Source organism: Chenopodium quinoa, unplaced genomic scaffold (assembly GCF_001683475.1).
Source record: "Chenopodium quinoa cultivar QQ74 unplaced genomic scaffold, ASM168347v1, whole genome shotgun sequence".
Classification (NCBI taxonomy): domain Eukaryota; kingdom Viridiplantae; phylum Streptophyta; class Magnoliopsida; order Caryophyllales; family Amaranthaceae; genus Chenopodium; species Chenopodium quinoa.
The window spans coordinates 3,844,598-3,868,625 of NW_018744239.1; the positions used below are offsets into that span (position 1 = coordinate 3,844,598).

The following is a 24,028-nucleotide window of genomic DNA, read 5'->3' on the forward strand; positions in this document are numbered from 1 at the left end:
ACGGTGGCGGTAATGTCTTAGATTTTCCTATTTCGTATTTTAAAAGGGCAAATTTGGTATTTTAAAGGAAAGGAATTTCTAGGATGTTACAAAGGGAACCTACTCAGTGGGAATATTTGAGGCAGTGTCTTTAGAGGAGCTTGTATCCTCAACATGTATAGGCTTAGAAGGAAAGGAAGGGGTAGTTGATTTTTCTTGGGAGACTAATGTGGCACTCTTTCTTATACCTCTCCTAGCAACAGGAGAAGGGGTTTTTTCTTTTTCATTCATAGAGTCCTCACTGCTTTCTTCCCCCTCATCTCCCTCAGTTGTGTCAAACTTAATTGTTTTAAAAGTAGCCTCTTCACTCTCATCAACTTTTGCTTTCCCCTTATTTTTCATTTTCCCCTTTCCATCTTTCTTAATTATGTGTATTTGAACGGGGTATAAATTGAATTTTCCCATTAACAATTTCCAAACTTAGTCTAAGTAAGGAAGCTTCGGATTCAACATTCATGCCAAAAGATTGAAAAATAACAGTAAGGAGAGAACCATAGGGAATTGTGGCCTTTTCGTCATAAAAGATAAGATGTTCTATCATTAACTGTGGAAAATTAATTTGAATTTTCTTAGCAAGGCAAAAGATAATTGTTGCATCAAGAAGTGAAGCCGTGCTACGCTTTTGCAACCTAGGAATAATAACTTTCCAAGTAAAAGTGAAAAGTAATTTATGAAGTGGAGATAGAATTTTGTGGTGTGAAGTAACAACTCTTGGATTTCCCCCAATGAATTGTAGGAAATGTGACTCATTGTACTTACCTACTTTAATTAATTGATTGTTTATGCTTAATATAAGAACAATGGCCATGGTTAGGAACTTGAAACAGATTTCCTAAATACTGGGCATCAAATTGAATTCTCTTTCCCTTCTTCGTAGCAGAACACACACCATCATTATACTTAAAGGTTTTCTTGAAATCAAACAACAATTTGGGATAAACAGGAGATTTTGAACATTTGTGGAGCAAATATACCCAATTTTGACATTTAACCAAATTGAGGAATTCAGAGAACTTACTTTCACTGCACCATTCATAATTTATATGGTAGCCCAGAGAGTAATTCCATTGCTGAGCAGAGGATGCCTTTCGTCGTTTCTGTTCTCCGTCTCTTGTGGTGGTTGCCTTCTTTTTCGGTGTTGAAGTAGGATGAATAACCGTAAAATAATAATGTGATGTGAAACTGTTCAATTAATTAGAGAACAACCATATGTACGAAATATGAATTAACTGTGTATTCTAAATGCATGATTAAGCTTTGCAACATTCTTTTTCTCATATCACTATCAATAAATACATAAAATTTATGTATACTCCCTAGTTTATATAATAATAAATTAATATGGCTATAATCCACAGCAAATAAAAAATTGGAGCATGACTTGAGCATCACGTGTAAAGAATGTAACAACCAAAAAACCATAACCTGGTTGATGACCTGTTAGCCTCTAAAATTCCATGTCTCCTTATTCTGTATCTCGAGTCTCCTAGACATTATTAGATCGTCAAAAAGAAAAAGAAAAGAGGAAAAAAGGGATATCGATGAAAAAAAACAAGGGAAAGGATAAAAACAAGAACTGGTTCCGGTGAGGGATCCTTCTCCATTGGTGCCAATGTGTTTTTTATGAGTGGATGAAGTTTTGGGTTTGGGTTGTGTGTTTAAATTCCTTTTCATGGTTGTTGGGGTGAAGGAGGGAGATGGGTGATTTTAGAGAGGGAACACGGTTTTAGGAAGTGATGGTTTATGGAGGAGAGATGACGGTTTTGAAGTAGTGGATTTATGGTGGAGTGTTGAAGAGGAGAATTAAAAGGTGAAATAAAAGTGGGGTTGATAGTGGGTGTTGGTGACAAGAATCGATATTGGTGCACAACATTTTGTATTGAGTCCAACGTTATCAGGATCGGGATTCTACTTTGGATCAAAAAGGCCTATCAGGATCGAATCGTGGGATCGTACGATCCTACCAATTTTCAATTTTAAGACATAGTACATGTATAAAATTGTTGTGGGATCATATTTTTTGTTAAAAAAAGACTAATAATGCAAATATTTGGTGATTTACTCATTAAAAAGGCGATACTTCATTAAAAAGCTAATTATAGCTAATATATCGACATTTTTCTCAATAAATTTATACTTATGAGTTCAATGACAAAATAATACACATAATGACATAAAATAGTTTTGATTACAAAACACTTAGATCTTAGTTTTAATTAAAATATATTCATCAATCATCATATCCAAAACTCAAATTACCATAATCAACATCATCACTTCTAACATCAGTTCCTCCTGTACTAGCTGGCTCATTTTCAAAGTTGTTGACATCACCAAAATCATCATCATCATTAAAATCATTTGAGCCTATATAAGTTGCTGCAATCTCATGATTCTCATCATCATTGTCGCTCAAATTTGTTACTTCATCGATTTCATCTACACAATATGTGGCAAAAATAATTAAAAAGGTGAAAGAGGAGAAGATAAGATTTTATAAGTACTGAAAATTGAATGAAAAGGAAACTAAAAAGATTGTGCTCAGTTGCTCACCATCATGGTCTTCATGAATTTCATCTCCCTTTCTTGTAGCTTCTCTAGCAAATCTCCTAGCTGCTCTATCAAGATTAGTGAACCATGCATCATTTGTTGGAAGAACAAGTTCTTCTACCTCTGCTATCGACTCATCATCAGACGGCAACTCTTCCAAAAATATTGGTTGTTTGATTGGCTTGCTTGCTCGTTTCTCATGCCTTCGCTTTAATTTCAAATTATACATCACAAAAACCAAATCGTTCATTTTTTGTTGATGCAATCGATTTCTTTTCTTTGTATGAACCTGTTTAAATTACATATAAATAAAAAATTTAGAAGACGTCAAATTACCCAAAATTGTATAATATAAAGTACCAAAAAATTCAATAGTATTTTACCGTTTCAAAGGCACTCCAATTTCGTTCACAGCCCGAGGAACTACAAGTGAGGCTTAAAATTCTTATGGCAAAGTTTTTAAGCTCTGGACATTCATCCCCATATGAATCCCACCAGTCAGCTTCATGAATTAAGGCACATTTAGAAATCAGAATAGTATGTTAGGAATGTAATAAAAATAATATGTAATTTTATACCCAAAAATACAAACCTGGAGTTTTTTTTGTTCTTGTCATAACAGCAGTAGGCAACCCAAAAAGCCCTCTGGCATTTTTAAAGGCATCCATTTGTAAATCAATCATCATTCTTTCGTCCGGATCAGAAACCATTCTTTGCAGACAATTATATAAGCCTATTTTAATGTCAGCATTGGCTTGAAAACAGGCTTATATTGAAATTGTGGATATAAAAAATAAGCTGCTGCATGGAGAGGCTTATGAAGTTGATTCTCCCAACGCTCATCAACAATATCTAAGATTGGTTTGTATATATTTAAAATTAGTCACTAACAAAGTAACAAGTAACATGTAACAACATAAAACAAAATGAATTATAAGAAACTTAACAGCTTACTTACTTTCTTTCAACATTGTTAAAATTTTCCTTGATTTGGTTTTTATCTTGGGCCATCAATTCATAGATAAATCCCATAGTCGGGTTCTCATCAGAAACCACCATTTGTAGAACTTTTACAAGTGGCAATGCAGCTTTCAAACACATTATAACACTCTGCCAAAATCCCCTGGTATCCAAGACAATTCTCTAAACTTTTTTCCCTTCAACAGATTTAGAAAACTTACTTGATATCCATTTATTAGATGAAAACAAGCAAGTAATGATCCTTTATGCTCATTTAAGCACCTCAATGTCAGGTAAGATGTAGCAAATCGTGTGACACCAGGTCTAATAAGCTCTCTATCTTTGGTAAACTCTTTCATCCAAGTGAGGAGTATGATTCTAGAGTATATGTAAGTTGTTATCTTCCTAGCCTTACCGATGGTAACACTATGGACCTTAATCTTCTTATCAAAATCCTCAAGCATTAGATCAATATAGTGAGCAGCACATGGCGTCCAAAATAATTTAGTCCTTTTCTCCATCAATTTTTCTCCAGCAGCTTTGTAGTTTGCAGCATTATCTATGACAACTTCCACAACATTCTCTTCACCAACCTTTTCTACAACCGCATCTAACATTTCAAGAACTTTGTCAGCTGTTTTAGAGATCTCAGATGTATCAATTGAAGATAAGAACACAGACCCCTTAGGGCTATTCACTAAGAAATTACAAATGGAGCGTCTTTTTCTATCACTCCATCCATCTGACATAATGGTGCAACCTGTTTTTTTCCATTCTTCTTTGAACTCCTCAAGCATGGTCACTACATTTTTCACTTCTTTACTCAAAAATCTCACCCTTATTTCATGATAGCTTGGTGGTTTAAGTCCAATCCCATACTTTGCAATTTTTTCAACCATGATAGGAAATTCGGGATTGTTAACGACATTGAATGGAATTGCACTAGTGTAAAAAAAATGAGCTATTTGTTGACAAACTTCTTCTCTTTCTTCCTTTTTATATTTCTGATTAAGTGTTGTTTGAACTCCAGGTTTGTTTCTACTCACAAAAGCATCCATTCCCCCCTCCTGTTCAAATTAATACTTTGTTGATATTCATAAGTATCATCATCCTCACCTATATCATTAAATTTTTTCTTTTTTTCTACTAGATTGTTCTGCATTAGCTTGTAATAGGTCTCTAAATTTATGTTTCACATCATCCGGAACTTGCAAACATCTCTCAACATTACAACCAGTCCCAGCAAGGTGATGTTTAAGCCTATAAACACCACCAGCACGCACAACACCACAATATTTGCATCTTACTTTCTTACTTTCACTATCTATCTCAGTACCATGTTCCCAGCCTGGGTCAGTTCTATTACCAGGAGAATTTTTTCTTTTCTTTTTAACAGAGCTTGCAGTGGTTGACATAATTCGAAGGATCAATTTAACAGAGGCGCATAAATAATACCAACCTACAAATATAAAGGGAAAATTCGATACAAAAAAGAATTGAGTAGCAGTATGCAGTAGAAATTAGAAAACCCCAAAATTGGCTAAATTGAATAGCAGTAGAAACTAGAAAATCCCTAAATTGAATAGCAGTACAAAAAAGAATTCGATACAAAATCTAAAGTCTAAACAAAATATTGACATAGAATAGCAATAGAAAATCGAACAAACAACATGCAAATTTACCAAAAACAATCCCTAAATTACCAAGCAAAAAAAAAGAAAAATTGAAAAATTCATAATTTAGGATATACTTTAGAAACATACGACATACCGATTTGCAGATAGTTATTTGCAAGCTTGTAGCAAAAAGATAAGTTTATGCTTGTGCTTAAATATGATAATGGTGAAAAAGGGGATTTGGAGTAGGAGATGAATGTCGTGCAAAGTGAAAATAGCAAAAATGGTGAAAATGGGGTTGAATAATGTTGAACGTCGTGAAAGTGAGGTTGAAAGTGGATGGGAAAAGGTGGGTAGGAAAAGGGTTTTTAGTTTTTAACATTAATGGGGCCAGCCCATAGTTTGTTTGGCTGACCAAACACACATTGTTAGACTTTTGGGTAGGATCGTTGGAATCGACATAGAATCGCGATCCCACTGATCCTATACAATTCTAACGATCCTATAGCCGATTCTTTGCAAATCCGATCTTAAGCACGATCCAAGTCGTTGGATGATATAAGGATCGTAGGATCGTATGATCCTACGATCTGGATCGCGTTTTAACAACATTGGTCATAACCATATAATAAATTGATTAATCATGAAATTAATGGGAAAATGCAATAAATTATTACATATAAATATTTAAAAATATGAAATTTAAAAATATAATATTTTAATGGATAAATCACAAAAGAAATTCAAAAGAGGTGAGTGAATAGTGGAAAAGTGTAAATAATGCAATTAAAATAATGGGTGAAATAATTAACAAATTACATAAAACTATTTATGAATTAACAAATTACATAAAATTATTTATGAATTAACAAATTATATAAATATTTATAATTATAAAAACAAATAATTTATTCAACAAAAGTATTATCATTTTTCCCTAGGCCACGAAAATATTAGAAACGACTATGACTGAGATCCCTGCTTGTCATCTTCTTCCTAAGTAATTCGATCAAACAAGATTCTCCACCATCATTGGATTTTGGATCTGCCATTTTCAAATCTTAGAGGAAATTGGCGGGAAGAAGAAGAGGTCTGAAGTTTCAAATATGGAAAGGGTATTTTGAAAGGGTTGTTTACTTTTTTTTTTCCTCTTATTACAAGTGTAGAATATTGAGAAGGCACAATTCCCTAATAGAAATACGAGTACAAGAATGACTGAATACTTGCATTTAGTTGGGAAATTAGGGATAGATAGTGGTAATTTGGTTAAAAGAGTGAACAATAATTGTAAAAATAAAAAAAATTACGAATTTTTCACCAAATATCACTAAGTTATTTCGTAATTCATCATATACCACACAAAATTTTCTAATACACCAAATACCACTGAGTTTTTAGTAAATGTCACAACATACCATTTTCGTTAACGGTGTTAGTCATTAACGTTAATTATGCCACATGACGGCTTGTAATTGGTGATTATTACTGTTATTTATTTAATTAACTAACGTCAAAAAAAATAAAAAATAAAAAAAATAAAACACTGCCAACTCAGCCACTTTTGCCACCAGCCCAGCCCTAACCTCAACCCCCGGCTTGCCGCCTGGTCCACTTCCCGGCCGGCCGGCGACCATCCCCTTCCCCTCCTATTTCCCGTCGCGACCCACTCACCCATTTAAACCCAAAATCCGGCCGAAACCCCTCCCCCCTTCCTCCACCACCTCGAAACCCCACCCATAGAGTTTACCTAATTGATGAATTTGATAAATGGATCGATGTCGTCTTGTTGCTGCTGGTGATGATCTTCAAGTTCATCGTCTAAATCCATGGCGGAAGAATTCATTGAATCTTTGGAAATGGAGGAGTGGATAACTGCTCTGTTTCGCAAGAAAGAAGATAGAGGCTTTAGAGAGGATTTTGGGGGTTTCGGCAGCCAGAAATAGGAAGGGGAAGGGTTTCCTGGGATGGTGGGTTGGCCGGAAATAGTCGAAAAGGGATGGGGAAGGGGGTTTTGGGTAGGGTGGCCCCCAAAATCGGAAAGGGAAGGGGAAGAGGGTTTTGGGTGGGGTGGCCGGAAATCGAAAAGGGATGGGGAAGGGGGTTTTGGGTGGGGTGGCTAGAATCGAAAAGGGGAGGGAAGGGGTGGGAGGCCACCGGCGCGCCTGTCGGTTTTGTCCTCGGCGGCAAGGGTTTGGCGGTAAGGTGGCCGGAATAGGCTGGTGGCAGCAGGTTTTGTTTTTTTTAATTAATTTTTGTTACTTTTTATTATTTTTTGTTATTTTTTGGTTTTTATTTTTTTTATCTGATAATTAATTAAATAATTATTCTAAAATTAAATAATTTAGAAGGGAACCAATCACAAGCTGCCACGTGGCATTATTAACCTTAATGACTAACGGTGTTAACGTCCGTTAGCCATTAATGGTATGTTGTGACATCTACCAAAAACTCAGTGGTATTTGGTGTATTAGAAAATTTTGTGGGGTATATGATGAATTACGAAATAACTCAGTGGTATTTGGTGAAAAATCCGAAAAAATTATGCAGTAAATGTGAATTTGTTAACGTTGACTAAATTGTTTACATACTCTAATACAACAAATTCCTCACCATTTCACTATATTAGAAGTAGGCTTGGCAAATCGGTCGGTCGGGTCAGTTGCGACCGGTCTGAGACGAGTTTCATTCTTTTTCATGTCAATAATTTTTTGGTCAAGGGTCGAATTTTCTTGTTCAAAACCCGCTTGCTTCGGTAACAAGTCAGTTAGTCGGTTTAATTTTTTTTCAAGCGTTTTTTTCTTTTGAATCAAAAATTTTCTTTTAGATTGTTCATTACAAATCGTTTTTCCCCTAAATATAGGGATGATATATTCTCCATTTTTTTTATTTATATAAACTCTTGCACTTTCATTGTGTTTTGGTGCTTCCTATCTGCCTGCTGTCATTGTTTCCTGAAAAGTCTGAGAGAAACCAAATAATTCTTACCAATTGTGTCAGTTTTTTATTAACTTTTTTTGTTTCTTAGTGTGCTTCTAGTAAATGCTTCTTTTTTTTACCCTATTAAGTAGAAGGACATTAATTTTTGAAGTTCTCGTGTGATGCTATTTGATGCTCCGAATTGAAGCTTCTTTCTACCCTCAACAGGTTGTTTGTGTGTGTGCCCGCGCGTGTGCGTGTGAGAGAGACATCTTAGCATCTTTTTTGGCTTGATCTCTCTAAAGCTTAAAATAATAAAACTTGTATATAAATCCAATCACTTAGTTATCTTAGAATACCAAACTTGGATAAAAAGATGGTTGTAAAACTTTGTAACATCCCATGAGCATGAACCAAATAATAAAACTTGATATATGCCAAAGCAATTTGTTATTGATGATCATGAGGCAATTGTTAAGATCTTTTTCTTAATGCTATGACCCAACTAATGTAACTTGCATAATGACTTGGAAAAATGAAATCTACATTTTACTTTAGCTTAACTGCAAAAGGTTTTGATGGTGCTTAATTCCCTTTTTTTTCGCCTTTGATGTTTCCAGCTGATAAAGTCAAAACTAAAATTTGATGTTTCTATCTAAAAGGCTTTCTGAATAATGGTTGCTGACTTGAATCTTTTGCTTAGATTACAATCAGGTTGTAGGATAATAAATCCAAGGTTAGCCAATGAGGATTTCTAGTACAGTGTGCAATGCCCGGAACGACTTTCAGGATTCTAAGAAGCGCATTATAGAAGTGATAAAACCATCTCTTCTGCTGCAGGTCTTAAAATCATTTGGTATGAATCTGAATTTTTCACAATGTCTAAAAGTTGATGTAAAGGAAGGATTTGTATGTTTCACGTTAAGGAAAAAAATTTATTTGTTGGTTCTATTGGATTATTTTATTCTCTTGATAAGAAGCTGAATAGAATTGTTAGTGTTGGATTGACTAGACAATACAAGAGGGGTGAATTGTATTGAGGGAACTTGACCCATTTTTAGCGGAAACGAAACCCAATCAAATGAAAAGCTAAGAATGAATGATTTCCAAAACACAGAAACTCTCCTTGACCCAGTCAAGGGATAAAACTGACCTGACTTGAACATGATTTCATCTTATATTATAAAAGGACTCGAACCTAATACAATCTAAGACTGCTCTCAAGTTCCTCCACGAACTTAAGAACCCCGCAATCAATCCCACTATCGATTGCACTCACTTTCTCCTTTACAGCTTTCACTTAAAATTCCTTACTTATGAATTCTCTTAGACTCACAAGCCCATTTTGGGACTCTAACCCAAAACCTCCCTTGACACTCTAACTCAAAGAAGAAGTTACAACTCAATTGGATCAACTCTAAGATTTGGCACTCGAGCGTAAGGTAAAGACTCAGTGGATGCTTAATGTTAAGATGCTCAAGTGTATTTTGTAATGATGCTTGAGACTTGTATTTATTGATTAAGTTATGCGTGAGATAAAATTAGAGCACCCACTTAACATGATTTCCCCAAATATAGGAGATAATGTATAAGTGGTACTTAGAGTGCAAGCTTGTAGCACGAGTTATGCTTCCAATTATCCCACATTCTCTTTTTAACAAGCCAGTAAAAGTAGATTTTTTTGTTCCTAAAATCTCTCAACAACTTTTACTTAAAATCCACGTTTTTCCACAATCAGATTTTTACAAAACTGTTTTGATTTTATAAGAGATGATCAAGGTTTTCCTCCTTATCTCCACACAAGAAGCACCTGTCTTTAGCTGTAATATCAAGTTTTTTCAATCTGCCTCTAGTCTGGAGTATGTTCTGCATAACAATCCACAAAACAAACCTATGCTTGGGGATAGTGAGTATGTTCCATATTACAGCAATCCACTATGTGTTGGGTAAGGGACCTATGAGCCAGATGTAACCTGCTTGAATATTATAACCCACCCTAAGCCAATCCTGAGCCATAAGCCCTTCCTTCACGATTTCTTTTCTATGGTTTGATTGAGAGAATTCATAGGTAATTTTCACCAAGTCGTTGGATGATATAAGGATCGTACGATCCTACGATCCGGATCGCGATTTTAACAACATTGATTGAGTCAATTCAACATTTAGCATTATGTTCTCACTTTTGACTCTTTCAAGAGACTCTTTTAACATAATGTTTTTATCCAATAAATCAAAGAATCAACCTTGTAAATCATTTATTGAGTTATTTAAATATTTGACATGGTCTCTACATATTCCAGTGGCCTTTTCGGCTTGTCTTAGCTTTTGGCATATATCTTTATAGTCATCTAAAGTTTCTAATAGTAGGGAGATTACTTTTTCCTTTGAAAGTGATTTCAAATTACTAGGTTGAATTCTTACCTCTTCATCATGCTTTGCCATTAGACAGAGATTGGCAGTTTCTTCATTAATTTGTTCCTCTTCCTCTCCTTCGGAACACGAGTCATCCCAAGTGGAAATCATAGCTTTCCTGAAATTGGTTTTAGAAAAGTTAGGCTTAAAGTTTTTACTTTGGTCAATTTCCTTGCCTTTGCTTTTCTTAGATTCCCATAAGGGACACTCCTTGATGAAGTGATTTGTGCTACCACACTTGTGACAAGAAGGTTTGTCTCTTCAATCTTGATTTTTCTTGATATTCAATTTCTTCTTATCTACAAATTTACTATTATGGTAGAATTTCTTCAGCCTTCTCACCAACATAGCAGCTTCCTCTTCATCGATATCAGAGATCTCCTCGGATTCTTCATCAACCCTTAAAGCTAGTCCTTAACTCTTGACAGTTTCTTGGGTTCTATTGTTCATTTGAATCTCATGGGTTATCAGTGAACCAACAAGTTGTTCAAGGTTGAATTTAGTGAAATCCTTGGATTCCTGAACCGCTGCCACCTTGCTCTCCATCTTTCATTTTCTGGAAGACTCCTTAAGACTTTACGAACCTGTTCATCTATGGGAATGATCTTACCAAGAGTAGTTAGCTCGTTTGTAATATTTTTGAATCTTGTAAACATATCTTTAATTGATTCTTTATTACCCATTTCAAAACGTTCATATTGTGATAACAGAATATTAATTTTAGAACGTTTAACATCAGAGGTTCCTTCATGTGTTACTTCCAGTAAATCCCAGATTTCCTTGGCGGTCTTGCACCCTTTAACACGTGTATGTTCATCAGGACCAAGTCCCCATATTAGATACTTTTTGGTTGTAGCATTTAAATTAAGTTTTTCGAAATCTGATCTTTCATATTCATCTACAGGTTTAGGGATTACCTCATTGTTGGCATTTGTCTTAGTAACTTCGTATCTCCTAATTGAATAACTCTCCATACCAAGTAGTTCTGTGACTGCGCGAAGATCTCCATCTTGTCCTTCCAATAAGAGTATTACTTACCATTAAAATATGGAGGCCTTTGAATTGATGTACTTCCAAATTCTCTTTCCTCTTTGTGTGCCTTCCTCCCAGGAACTTGCTTAACAGGGTTGCCTGATATTTCTGAGTTTCCGCTCTGATACCAAATGAAATCCTAGATAGCTACTACAAGAGGGGGGGTGAATTGTAGTGTGGGTGAAGTAGTAAACTTTTTTGCGGAATTAAGATAATGTAAAACAATAAAGAGAAATGATATGAGTTTTTTGAAATTTCCACTAAGTAAATCAAACTCTTTTACAATGTGAATAATCAACCCGGACTATGTTCCACAAGAACGGAACTTGTTCCCAACTCTCTCAAAAATTTCAACACCGAAACTTTCTTTACCTCACAAATTACAACTCTCACAAATACCCCAAAGTCCCAATTACAGTAAGTAATACAAGACCTAACGTACAAGAGAATATAAGAAGTATTTTAGGAACTCTCTCACGCTATTAGATAATTTGCTCAATGGAATAATAATGTTCAAGGTGTATTTCTTGCTGAGATCAATTGCATGTATTTATAGAGTGGCAGCTTAATCATTAGCTTTCCATCATATGCACGTACACATGTCATCACTCCTACTAACACATGTTAACATGTTGTGGAGTATCATGACAAGTGGTGAACGTGGGAAGCTTCCTAAGCTTGCTCACCAATCCACAACTACCTAAACAATAATCCTATATTTTAGCCATGATAAAACTGAATGAAGTTTGTGATATATTTGATAAAAATAACGGTTAGTTTAAGAAAAAGATATTTTTTGTTTAAAAAGATAATTTAATATATAAATTAATTTGATTAATTTATTTATAAAACAATAATGTAAAATATCCTATTTTTTTTATTAAACAACCTTATTAAAACATTATTTATTCCAATTGAACGTTTTATTTTAACCTTTATAATAACGTATCTCACTGAGTTCCAAAAGCCAACTTATATTTTAAATACTTTAAATATTCTAGAATCTGGGTTTGCACGTTGTACTTGTGTGAATGCTACTCCGCATTCCTGATTTAGTGCTCCTACTCCGGAACGATTTTTGTTGCGTGAACCTTCAATTTACCAAAGACTTAAAACATTCATTAGTCAAATTTGTCAGTTTGTTCATCAAAATAATAAGGGCAACAAAGAGTAACAAGGACAATGATGTAGACGAAATTTCATCCCAAATCTTGAGTATTATCCCCCAAAACTTAATATCAAATGTGCCTTCTTCCTATTTTAATCTTCCCGATTCTTTTTTAAATGCCTCAAGTGTGGGCTTTTAAGTTTTGACCCTATAAGAACTTTTAAATCTCATTAGTACTCTATCCATATGTTATTACTTGTTCCATTTCTCCTTGACATATATGTCGATGCAAAAATTTGATCAATACTCCCTTCGTATTTTATTACTTGTGTCATTTTTCCATGCGCGAAGTTTTAGGAGAAATAGTAGAAAGTAATAAAATACTTCGTAAACCCTCCGTTCCCTTTTGTTTTTTATGTTTCCATTTGTTCCTTTTTATTTTTTACATTTAGAATATTTCCTTTTTAAGTCATTAATTTTGGACGAAATTACCCTTTCTTTGCAATTTAAATACTCAATTGCTCTCCACTTTTCATGTAAATTGTACCATTTATAATATTTTAATGGGTTTTCAATACTCATTATTAATTTCTCTCTCTTCTCTCTTCTACTTTCTTCCTACTTTCTTTACCTAACATGTACAACATTTTTTTTTTCAAAAACTAAAATGGTACCTTCAATGATTGAATTTATATCAATATACCTCGATTTGGGATAATTTCTTAATAACCACGCATGATTCAGAACGTAAAAAATAAAAGGGAACAAATGGAGTATGAAGGAAGTGGGGTTGGTGGAAGAATAAACTATGATAGTTGGGAGGAGGGAGAATTTGGAAATATCAAAGTATGGTATTATGGGGTCCACTAGGAGAGAAGAAATTAGTAAAATATTATGAAGGGTTTTCCAAAAAGGAAATGGAGTTCTAATAAAATACGGGTGCAAAAGAAAAGTGGAGTAAGTAATAAAATACGAAGGGAGTAATATCTTTAATTATCAATAATTATAAATTATAACAATTGAAAATTAATAATCTATTCATTGAAATGATTCCAACAAGAACCCTAAAATTTCTTCAATTTCAGTTTTGTAGAAGATTTTCGGGTTTTCATTTCAATTTTTATAAGTAGCTTTCTTGCGCTAAAATGGTGATTAAGGTTGCATGGTACGATGAAATGAGGGAGGAGAGAGAAAAGGATAGAGGTGGGTGATGACATTAAATGAGGGTATAAAGGGAATTCATCTGACATTTTTTTCAGGATGTCAAATATGTGATGCCCTATAACGTGCACTGTCAAATTTTTGGACAAAAATTTATGTAAGGTAGTGTTACCAAAACTTTTGAAGGAAAGTTGGTAGTTTTATAAATTTTTTTCGAGGTTAGTTATTTTCATAATTAACAACAAAGACGTTAGTTATTAACAAAATTTCCATAATTTTATTTATTCTAACTAATTTCTTATGTAACTAGAGCTAGGCATTAGTCGGGTCGTGTAAACCAACGTTTCGAGCTAGTACGTCGTGTGTCTCAATAAAATTATGTATTAAACGAATGTATCTTTTCACCGATATGTCGTGTCATATCGGGTCATGCTGTTTAGTAGCCCCTCCTAATAGGTTTGCTTGTGCCAAAATTTGAACTTGTGCCAAAATTTGAACATGATGCCCATGCGTGCAGTGGACCAGTGGCCATCATTTGCATGTCGTGCTTGTAATGGGATTCCACTGGATTAGGCCATTTGCATCTCATGCTTGGTCGGCCCTTATGTCAGCCCGCTCCATGCCCAACTCTACATACAATGTAAAGTATATTTCTCTTTTATGTGTTCAATAACCCATTACATTAAAATTTATAATACCCCAACATTTAGGATATAGAATTGATTGGATATAGAACAAGCTGACGTGGCAACACCATAGGCAATATGAGTACAATCTGTTAAAATTGTTAAATTAAATATACACCCTCCACCACTCTTAACAATTGTTACTGATCTGAAGACAAAAGCTATGGCAGCTACTTGTACTTCTACTTGGCTACCTGCAACTGCAGCTGCATCAGTGATTTGCAGATATCCATCATCCAAAATCAGCATGAATTTAACCCCAACACCTTATCATAGTAATAATAAGGTCTTGATTAGCAGCAATAATCCAAGAGCAACAACAAGGTTGTCTACAAAGTTGAGAGCAGCCGGTTTAACGGATATCGAACCCGACCTCAATGAAGATCCTGGTGACCGGTGGGCTACGAATGGAGTTGATGCTGTTTGTCTCTCTTTCTCTCTTACTTCTTTAATTTTCATTAAAATTGTATGATGTATGATGATTGACTGATTAGAGGTTAAGGACTAATTGAACAAATGTGGGTATTTTGATATCCAAATCAATAGCCACATAGAGTATGTCTGGAAAAACAGTCGTTGCGTTTCCTAAAACAGATCTAGATACAGTTCGATACATGAACAACTCTAGTTAAAAGAAGCGGTGAAGAGAAGAAAGGGTGCTATAGTGAAATTGTGGTGATTCTTTGATATTAGGTGTTTGGGATAAACTGAGTATTAAATCAGGAAAAACAGAGAAAATGATATAATGTGACTACTGCATATGAATACAATATGCATGTTACATGACTAGAAAGTTGTTATAATCTCAAATGCAGTTCTTATTATGATCCGAATCAGTGGAGTAGTATGTACTATGATCTTGTTTAAGATACCGTGATTGTGGCAAAAGTAGGGATGTCATTTAGAGGGTTCACTAAACTTGATTATCAAAGCATTATAACATAAATGTATAGTGAGAAAAAGGGATTTTACATTTTTACTCTTGACTAAGTGGGTTCACTAACATCAATGTAGCTCCAATCCTCCGCCCCAATTATAGTATTAACGATAGTTATGGAACCTATTTAAACTAACTTGTTGAAGGTATAAATTGTCTTTAACTGGATTTGTTTCTTACTACTGTAAGAAAATATGTTGGTTGAATTTGGTTTTTACTGCTGTCTGTAGGAAGATTTTATATATGGAGAATATGATGGACATCATACATATTTTGAAACTTCAGAGAAAGGTAGGGAACACTTGGTTGATTGATCTCCTCTTGTAAGTTGACTTTACTGCTTGTTTTTCGAAGCAAATATTTGTCGCAGTGTATAGATTCTTTAGATCACAGATATCAGTTTTTCTATAAAGCACATCTAATTATCTAATACATACTTGTATAGCGCTTAGGTATCAGTTATGTCAAAATTTTGTTGTTACATGTGGATTGATATGTGCATCAGTGTTTGTCTAATATGGAGTTATCAGTTCATACAGGAAGTTGCAGTTGGAAATAGAATTTCAGGGATAATTATACAGGAAATACTAGACATCATTTCCTAAAAACATGAGGATATGTACAAATTGCAAGAGTTCACGGATGAATTTACTTCATGTTTTATGTATAAATTGCATGCTGCCTAAGCAAAGTGTCATATATTTACACCCACTTTGATTCCAGTTAACAAGATCATATAAATGCACTTCCTGGCGATCTATTTCAGGAACATTTTGGGGAGCAGTGGCTGAAGAATATAATTCCATGGAACCACCTACTGGTTTCCAAGGTTTGTTTTAATTATCCAACTCTCTATATATGATTTATGATAAACTGTTAACTTCACACTTATCTTGATTGGCAGGTCTTATATCGTGGCTGTTCCTTCCAGCAGTTGCTGCTGGGATGTATTTCAATGTTCCGGTACTAAACTGTCTGCAATGATAATTCACTACCTACAATTAAAGCTCACATACAGTGATATATTCATAGATAAACTAAGCTTAAAGTTTTGTCCAACTTGTAGGGGGAGTATCTGTACATCGGAGCAGGTCTATTTACAATCGTATTTTGCATAATTGAGATGGATAAACCAGACAAACCTCACAACTTTGAGCCCCAAATATACAACATGGAGAGAGGAGCTCGTGACAAGTTGATCGCTGATTATAATACTATGGACATTTGGGACTTTAATGAAAAATACGGAGAACTCTGGGATTTTACTTTGAAGAACGATGCTATAGCAAAGAGATAATTATCAGGAAATAGCCTTGGTTTGGGATTTTCCCAACTGGCATTCACAGTTGAATCAGGTATATTTGTCTGATTTCTTCAGTTAAGATGTTTAACCTATTCCAATGATTGGACTCTGGTCAAAGTGTACAATTGAATTAGTGTCCAACATATATAATTTAAAAGTTGAGGTTGCTGAGCACAAATCATGTCCTTATAGATATTTAAAAAAAAAAAAAAAAAAAAAAAGCTCTCTTTTTGTATGATTGTAAATAATAAATTCATATCGATATTATTCTGTGGGTAATTCACGATACTATATTTGTTATCAAAAAAGTGCAGCATTGTATTTGATTTTGCTATGTGATCTGATTTACCTATATAAGTATTGTAATACAACTAAGTCCTTTTTCTTCACCAGCCATTATTGTTGATTGTTGTGGATATGCTTTCGGGAATATTGAATGAAAGAAAATGCTACGAGTAGTTGACTGGGGGATGGCAATCTAGTTTTCTGAGTAGCAGGCCTTTATCTTGATTCTCTGACTCTAAGGTGAAGCAGACACTCTGTGTATTAATGTGGCGTTCATTGTTCATATGTAGCTAGAATATTTAGCTTCCTTAGTCTTGAAATTGTTTGGTTGATCCTGAGGTACAATGGCATTATAATGTCATCCTGGCAAACTATTATTGTTTAGCTTCTGTGACTTTTGAACTAAGCAGACCGAATTCTAATTTTCAGGTTACCATATCAGTCATCAACATAATGACACAATCTTACTTATACGGCATTAGATTACTCCCGTTTCCCTCCTCTTCCCCCCACTTAAAATGTGAGGACTCTTCAGAATTCAAACATGAATGATGAATGTTTGGAAGCAATCAAACCGTTACAGGGCTTGTTTGATACCACTACTGAAAAGTACTCTTATATACAATTATCCTTAGAATATTATGCAATTAAACCATGCACAATATACAAAGTAATAGATTCAATACTATGAATCAAAAACCTCTGCAGTTTCAGATTCTCAATGACTTATTTACAAACAAGCTCTGGCAAAACGTTGCTAGTGGAACGAAGCATGAACTAATAGAACTTATTACAAAATCTAGTTCAGTTTTCCTTTGAGTCTTGACTGACGCTTTCAGCATCAGAAAAAGCTAGCAAACCATCAGCATCTTCTCTCAGCCACAATGATATCTACTTTCCTGTTTCTTAAATTTTTGGTAATTACAGACACTATACTTACTAATTGAATCCTGATTATGTAATTTTTATATCTTTTTATGTATTTTATGCTATATAGTATATTTCACTCATAGGTATTATCATACGGAACTATAAACATTCAGTCTCCCATTATGGTATATTGTAAGTCATCATACCTCAACTAGATTCCAGCAAATGAGGAATTAGACAACCATGGAAAGAGTTGGCTAGTTAAGCCTGGGTGAATGCATGAGCTTCTCCTCATCAGTGAGGGCATGGCGGAAGTGGCAGCGATGACCATAAGGGCAGGGATCACCAGCAAGGACCATGCGACAGACCTCAGTCTTGTAGCGAGGGTGACGGATGACAGGACGAAGCTCCTCAATGCCATGAGCAAATTGGCAATGATCACCATAAGGGCAGGTCTTAGTCTCTTGCCATTTGTTGCATAGCTCAGTCTTGAACATGCCTTGATTGTAAACTTCCAGCTCAATTGGTCCGTTTTTGTTGCTCCCTCCTCGCACATATACCTTTTGCTGTCACACAGAACAAGTTAATTAAGCAAAATATTGCAGTCATGAGATCTATAATATAATGCAGGAATTAGAGTTTTACATAAATCGGATGGTATCTAAAAGGCAAGTGTTTTACTGCTATATACTGATCTGAAGTCTAGAAGTACAAGATAACAATTGATAATCTAGGAAGGTAAAGTTTTCGGGCCAAACAACTTAATCTCAATAGTTTCAAGACAAAATGAGAAGCAGAATTGAAATCCAGTAAGAACTTCAGAAATACTCTTATCCCAGCAACAACAGCAAATTACAACTAATTAAAGCTTTTTGGTGAGTCTTAAAATCAAACTGAAGATCTTCAGCATGCTAATTAATCACCAGACTTACTATGTTCTTTCTTATAACTAAAATTATCAATTTAGTTTAGTGAAATCCTGCAACTACTTGAAAATTCTCAAGCGATGCTTGGATCATAACCCCAGCCCTCGGGCCAATACTACTTGAGTAAATTTAACAACAATGTTCAGCACAAGAATTTGGTTGCTAATCGTATACACTTTACAAAACACGGGTAATGCACAGGATGCAGTCCTTAAAAATACTGGACTTTTGAAGCAATATGACAAAGAGTAATTCAAAATCAGTATAAAATGACTAACACTACTATCTTTGAGGTCCAAAGACAAATAAATTTGAGCTAGTAAATTATATAACTTACTTCAACCTAAAGCTGATCTTAACATATCTACTTAAGCCAGTTAAATCAAAGAAAAGGACTGGTGAACTATATTTATTATTTTACTTGATATTTACATTTCAGAACTGTAAGTATAATAGTCTAAGCTCTGTGTTTATCAAGTTCAGAAGCATGAGTAGTACAAGTACTGCATCATCAAGTACAAATTGATGATTGCTTACAAATTAATACTTCGTATTTAGATTTAAGACATCCAACTGGCTTTCACACACAAGAACTTAAACTGCAAATCACAAACTAGTCAACTACTAAGCTAATCTTTACATGTTTTGCTACTTGTAAAATAGAATACTCCATAAGTTCATTCAACAATTAACACCATAAGTTCATCTAATGATGTGTGCTAGTTAAAAAATTTGAACTGACTAGCATGAACGCTTAGCCAATCAAATACTCCGTATATAACAAAGGTGATTCCTGTGTTATTTGATCCAAAATCTCAAATTTTGACATTCACTTGCGGCCTTTTGCAACGAGGCACAGCAACAGCAACTATAACAACAAAAATTCCTAGTTTTGTCACAGTAACACCATCACAGCAGCAACAAGATAAATGTATCAACTTTTAGTCACCTTAACAACAAATAAAGTTACCAACAGCCACTGCCTAACATTGAAATTGATATTTTTCTTTTTTCTTTCTTTTGACAGGACATTCGAAATCATGTAATCATATCACCAATTCTAAAGCTAATTTGGTCACGTAACCACCATAGCAACAATCAACCAATGTAAATTCAACTTAACCATTCATGCACCAAACAACCATTACACAACTTCAAACAATTAATCATGAGCATTAACCATATAATAATACTTAACAAATATAATTATAATTAAAGAAACAAATAATCCAGAAATTAAAAAGTAATTATCGAGTTTAGAAGCATACCGGTCCAGACACATTGCCTGAAGATTGAAGCGGAGTCACAGACCGAGTTGGAGTCGAATTGTTCTGAGCTGAAGCAGCAGCAATCTGATTCATCTTAACGAATCCATTAGACCTGACTGAGATACTCTTAGGCAGAGCAACACGAGCATTCTCCTCCTTGTGATCCTCCTCTTGACTCTTCTCATTCACGGTTGATCGATTCTGATTATTACTGCAGAATCCTTCATCCCAATCTCCACTTACTCTCTCCTTCTGGAAGCTTCCGCCGCTGCTGCCACTGCCGCCGCCTAACTTCTCAGCAGCCGCGGAGAGAGACGAAGAGCCGAGCTGCTCCGGATAATCAGAAAACGACATAGCTAGGTATCGGCTCTGGAGATTATCCTGGATGAGGAGATTAAGTTGGTTGCTAAGGTCAAGATTTTCGAGTCGGAGGTTAGTGTTCTCTTGCCGGAGAGTCTCTGCTTCATTGAACGTCTTACAAAGCTGAGCGAGGCAGAGAGAGTGGCGACTGAGCAGCTCCTTGTGGTCCGCCACTATCCGAGGGAAGCTTCTCAAAGCCATAGCGCTGATGTTGTCTGTGTTTCTGCCGGAGTTTCCGTCGGAATTGACTGGAGATGAGTTGAAGCTTGTCGGAGAAGTAGCGGAGTGGAAGAAAATGGAGTACGGCGGTGGAGTGAAGATATCTCCGGCCGATGACATCATATTTGCAGAGGAGGAAGTGTCTTGCTGCATTTTCCGATATTTGCTGGAAAAATTGAAGAAAAAACAGAGCAAAAATGTTTCAGTGATTAATTCTTAGGGTTTTTCACAATGCAGATGATCGAATCACAAAAAAAATGATCACAAATTCACAATTTCGCATTTAATTATTGTAATCAGAAACTAATTGATCGAATTTAGCTAGAAAATTACAACATTGCGAATTCTGAGCTAGTAGGAAAATCAAAAACTCGAAATCATAGAACATCTGAAATTGTGATAAAATTCAACAAAAACGAATTCAAAACTTAACGAAATACTTGAATTATCATATACATTTTTTAAAATTTATATACTCTTAATAACCTAAAACCTCGAATTTCAACGAAGATAAAGGAAATTAACAATCAGTAATTAGCAGAGGCTCACTTACACGTTGAAATTCATAAACAATTGAAATTGTGATCAAATTCAATAAAAACAATACATAAATAAGCGAAAAGTTTCAGTTATCGTAAAAATTTGCTACGGTAGAATGAATTAAGCACTCTCAGCAACCTTAAACAACAAATTTCAACGACGATTATGAAAATCACAATAAAAAAGTAGCAGAGGATCACTTACAGGATGAAATTCTTGATAATCTACTTCGAAATTAAGATGAAGAGTAGCGAGAAGAGTTTCTTCTCAGAAAATGAAGGAAAATTTTTAGAGAGAGAAAGAGGCGAGGGAAGAGAGAGAAAGAGAGTGGCGGTGAATGAGAGAGAAGGAAATGGGCGGGAAGAATATAAATATAAAGAAGGGAAAAATCCGAATTTTGTCGGTTGTTATGACCTCAGTCAATTTGTCAACGCCGGAATGAGAATTACCGCCAATGGTGAATTAATGAGCGAGACTGTAATTTTCTTGATTTAATTTTACCGCATTGTCCTTGTCTTTCTTTGGAAGTCAACTTAAGGAGGTATTATAACTTTTTTTTTTTTTCCGAGCGGTAAAGAGTGATGATTGTAAATTATGTAACCGAATAAGTTAGATGATAATTATATGGTTACTCGGTGCTTCGATGTGTTTTGCAAAGATAGGTCTCTCTAATAATTAATTACAATGTATCCTCCATTCCAAACGCTTATTTGTACCCAAGTTTCTAACAAGGATAACTTCCCTACCTTTGATCCTCTTCGTTTTCTCTATTGTTTAAATGATAATTTGGATTAGACTTGGTAAATATTGAATCAATACAATTATACAATAATGTTAATCATTATTTGGTAAACCTATAATTGAGTATAATATTGTAAATGTTGTTGGTTTACCAATATATATAAAAACATTTCCTATGTAAGACATTTTTTTTTTTGGCTATTTTTCTTATTGAATCTCTTATTTCCTTTATTCCTTAAACCTTCACAGTATAATTCAAGGACTTAACTCATCACGTTGACATAAAAAACTTACTTATATATTAAAGATCGATGTCCTATATAATCTGTTGATCCAATTAACTCTTCACCTCGAATTAGCTAAAATAACTTAAACTCTATCTATTCCAAAACCCTACCCCCCCCCCCCCCGGCCCAAAAAAAAAAAAAAGGTTTAGCAATGGTATGTTTAATTTACGAAGGAACTACCAAAAAATATTGTCTTGATTAGTCATCGATCGAATATATTGATTGACTGTGACAAATGATCAACGTACGTGAAAGACAGAAAGAGTATATATTGATGTGTTTTGGGGGTAAATTGCTTGTCTATGACAACTATAACAAACAATGGAAGTGTTTGGTAACATGCATGGTCCATTGATCTCTTTTAGGTCTTCCAAATTTCATGATATTAGTTAATAATGTCAACGGTTGTTAATTCTAGGGCCACAATTCTTCTTACACAATTAATTTCTGTATTTTCTAAATTCCATCAAAACCATTACTACAACGCCTACCTTTCTTTTAGAAGGAAAACTCTCAATTTCAAAATTCCAACAATTTCAAAGGTAATTTATTTCTAAAAGGCCCTAAGTGTGGACTAGTCTCAATAATTTCGACAGATACATACAATTCTTACCAATAAATAAGGTATTACATACATGGTGTTAATGTATAGAAATTATTTAAAAAATTATGGATTCATATTATGTTACAAATATATATTTTGGCACATTAGCTGCCAATTAAAAGAAAAAAAAGAAATAAAAAAATCTAAAAAAAAAAACTATGAGAATGACGAAACCTAAAGACACTTTTTAAAATTCATTAATATAATAATATTGGAAAGCATCCTCATTTTATTTGTTACTCGGTTAAATAATTAAATTAATAAGAAATGTTTTATGAGTATTTTATTTTAAGTGTTCATGTACACACATTAGAAAATCACAAATACAATCAGTATCATAATATTAGATCATTTTATGAATATAATTAATTACACATCAAAAAATTATATTTAGTATATATCGATAACTCGTTAACCTCTACCAAAAGATAATTGCCGGAATTAATGAAAAACAATGATAAAAGGGACAAGTAATAATACTCGAACGAAAGAAAAAAGAATGCATAACAAGGCTAATTTTAATAAGAGTTATATAATATGTGACGCATATACTATAAGCTTAATGAAAACTTGCTTTGGATTTCTCATTAATAAGATAAACTAATAATACAAACTGTAATTTATTTTAAGCTACGGAGTAAAGAAGAAGCTAATTACAGCAGCTAAGTAAAGAAAGAGTAAACCGGCTAAAACTAACCTAATAAATATTCTTTGTCTCTAAGTTTATACGACGAATAGAAGAAAACAATCAATAAAATGACCACGTACTACTAGTATTACGTTACTACTATGTCTTTGTTCTTACAAAGATTCAAAGATCAAACACCTCTAACATCTCTCGCAGCCGGCAACTCGAATCACGTCTTCGAGGCCATCTATGAGTAATGTATATATTATCTCTAAGATGCGGCTTGCTGTGGTGGCAATTCTTCTCGTCTCGCTCAAGGACACAAGGTCCTCACTGTCGTCGTACCAGAGTTCCGTAAGATCTTCCATGTCCATGATAAAATCCTCCAAGGCAGGAATATCAAGAATTGGGTCACCCAGTTGTTGATAATCTTGGCTTAATGATGACATTGTTTAAAGTCTTTTGTTGAACGATGTGCGTATCAAAATACTATATAGTCTCGCAATTAAAAGTAATGAGCATACACTTTTTTTTTGGTGGTTTATATAATAATAAATTAATAAGAAAACAATGTATCGAT

General features: G+C 34.4%; 3 protein-coding genes across 4 annotated transcripts; 1 reads left to right on the top strand and 2 right to left on the bottom strand.

The window, feature by feature from the left end:
* Nucleotides 1-3,689: 3,689 nt before the first annotated feature.
* LOC110694277 lies at nucleotides 3,690-4,607 on the bottom strand. The gene has a single exon (XM_021871457.1). The coding sequence runs from the start codon at nucleotides 4,605-4,607 to the stop codon at nucleotides 3,690-3,692; it is 918 nt and encodes a 305-aa protein (XP_021727149.1).
* Nucleotides 4,608-14,590: 9,983 nt separating this feature from the next.
* Nucleotides 14,591-17,480, top strand: LOC110694209 (photosynthetic NDH subunit of subcomplex B 5, chloroplastic-like). Of its 2 annotated transcripts, XR_002505795.1 has the most exons (6): nucleotides 14,591-14,901; nucleotides 15,648-15,708; nucleotides 16,184-16,246; nucleotides 16,322-16,380; nucleotides 16,484-16,772; nucleotides 17,114-17,480. XR_002505795.1 is itself a non-coding variant. In XM_021871390.1 (5 exons), exons 1-5 carry the CDS (start codon nucleotides 14,644-14,646, stop codon nucleotides 16,712-16,714), a joined length of 672 nt encoding a protein of 223 aa, XP_021727082.1. In that variant the 5' UTR covers nucleotides 14,592-14,643; the 3' UTR covers nucleotides 16,715-17,046. The 2 variants fall into 2 exon arrangements, 1 of the variants encoding a protein (XP_021727082.1); XM_021871390.1 differs by lacking the exon at nucleotides 17,114-17,480 and having other exon boundaries at nucleotides 14,592-14,901; nucleotides 16,484-17,046.
* LOC110694208 (zinc finger CCCH domain-containing protein 15-like) lies at nucleotides 17,470-22,329 on the bottom strand. The gene is made up of 3 exons (XM_021871389.1): nucleotides 21,393-22,329; nucleotides 20,070-20,814; nucleotides 17,470-18,441 (listed from the first exon to the last, which is right to left on the bottom strand). The coding sequence occupies exons 2-3, from the start codon at nucleotides 20,799-20,801 to the stop codon at nucleotides 18,133-18,135; spliced, it is 1,041 nt and encodes a 346-aa protein (XP_021727081.1). The 5' UTR covers nucleotides 20,802-20,814; nucleotides 21,393-22,329; the 3' UTR covers nucleotides 17,470-18,132.
* Nucleotides 22,330-24,028: the final 1,699 nt, after the last annotated feature.

What these genes read in the sequence shown, in the direction of transcription:
- LOC110694208 (XM_021871389.1), bottom strand. Translation starts at nt 20,801, where the DNA reads ATGCAGCAAGACACTTCCTCCTCTGCAAATATGATGTCATCGGCCGGA. An exon ending in CAGGCAATGTGTCTGGACCG is followed by an intron (nt 18,442 to 20,069) that starts GTATGCTTCTAA and finishes TCTGTGTGACAG; the next exon opens with CAAAAGGTATATGTGCGAGG.
- LOC110694209 (XM_021871390.1), top strand. Translation starts at nt 14,644, where the DNA reads ATGGCAGCTACTTGTACTTCTACTTGGCTACCTGCAACTGCAGCTGCA. An exon ending in CTACGAATGGAGTTGATGCT is followed by an intron (nt 14,902 to 15,647) that starts GTTTGTCTCTCT and finishes TGCTGTCTGTAG; the next exon opens with GAAGATTTTATATATGGAGA. An exon ending in TTTTGAAACTTCAGAGAAAG is followed by an intron (nt 15,709 to 16,183) that starts GTAGGGAACACT and finishes GATCTATTTCAG; the next exon opens with GAACATTTTGGGGAGCAGTG.
- LOC110694277 (XM_021871457.1), bottom strand. Translation starts at nt 4,607, where the DNA reads ATGGATGCTTTTGTGAGTAGAAACAAACCTGGAGTTCAAACAACACTT.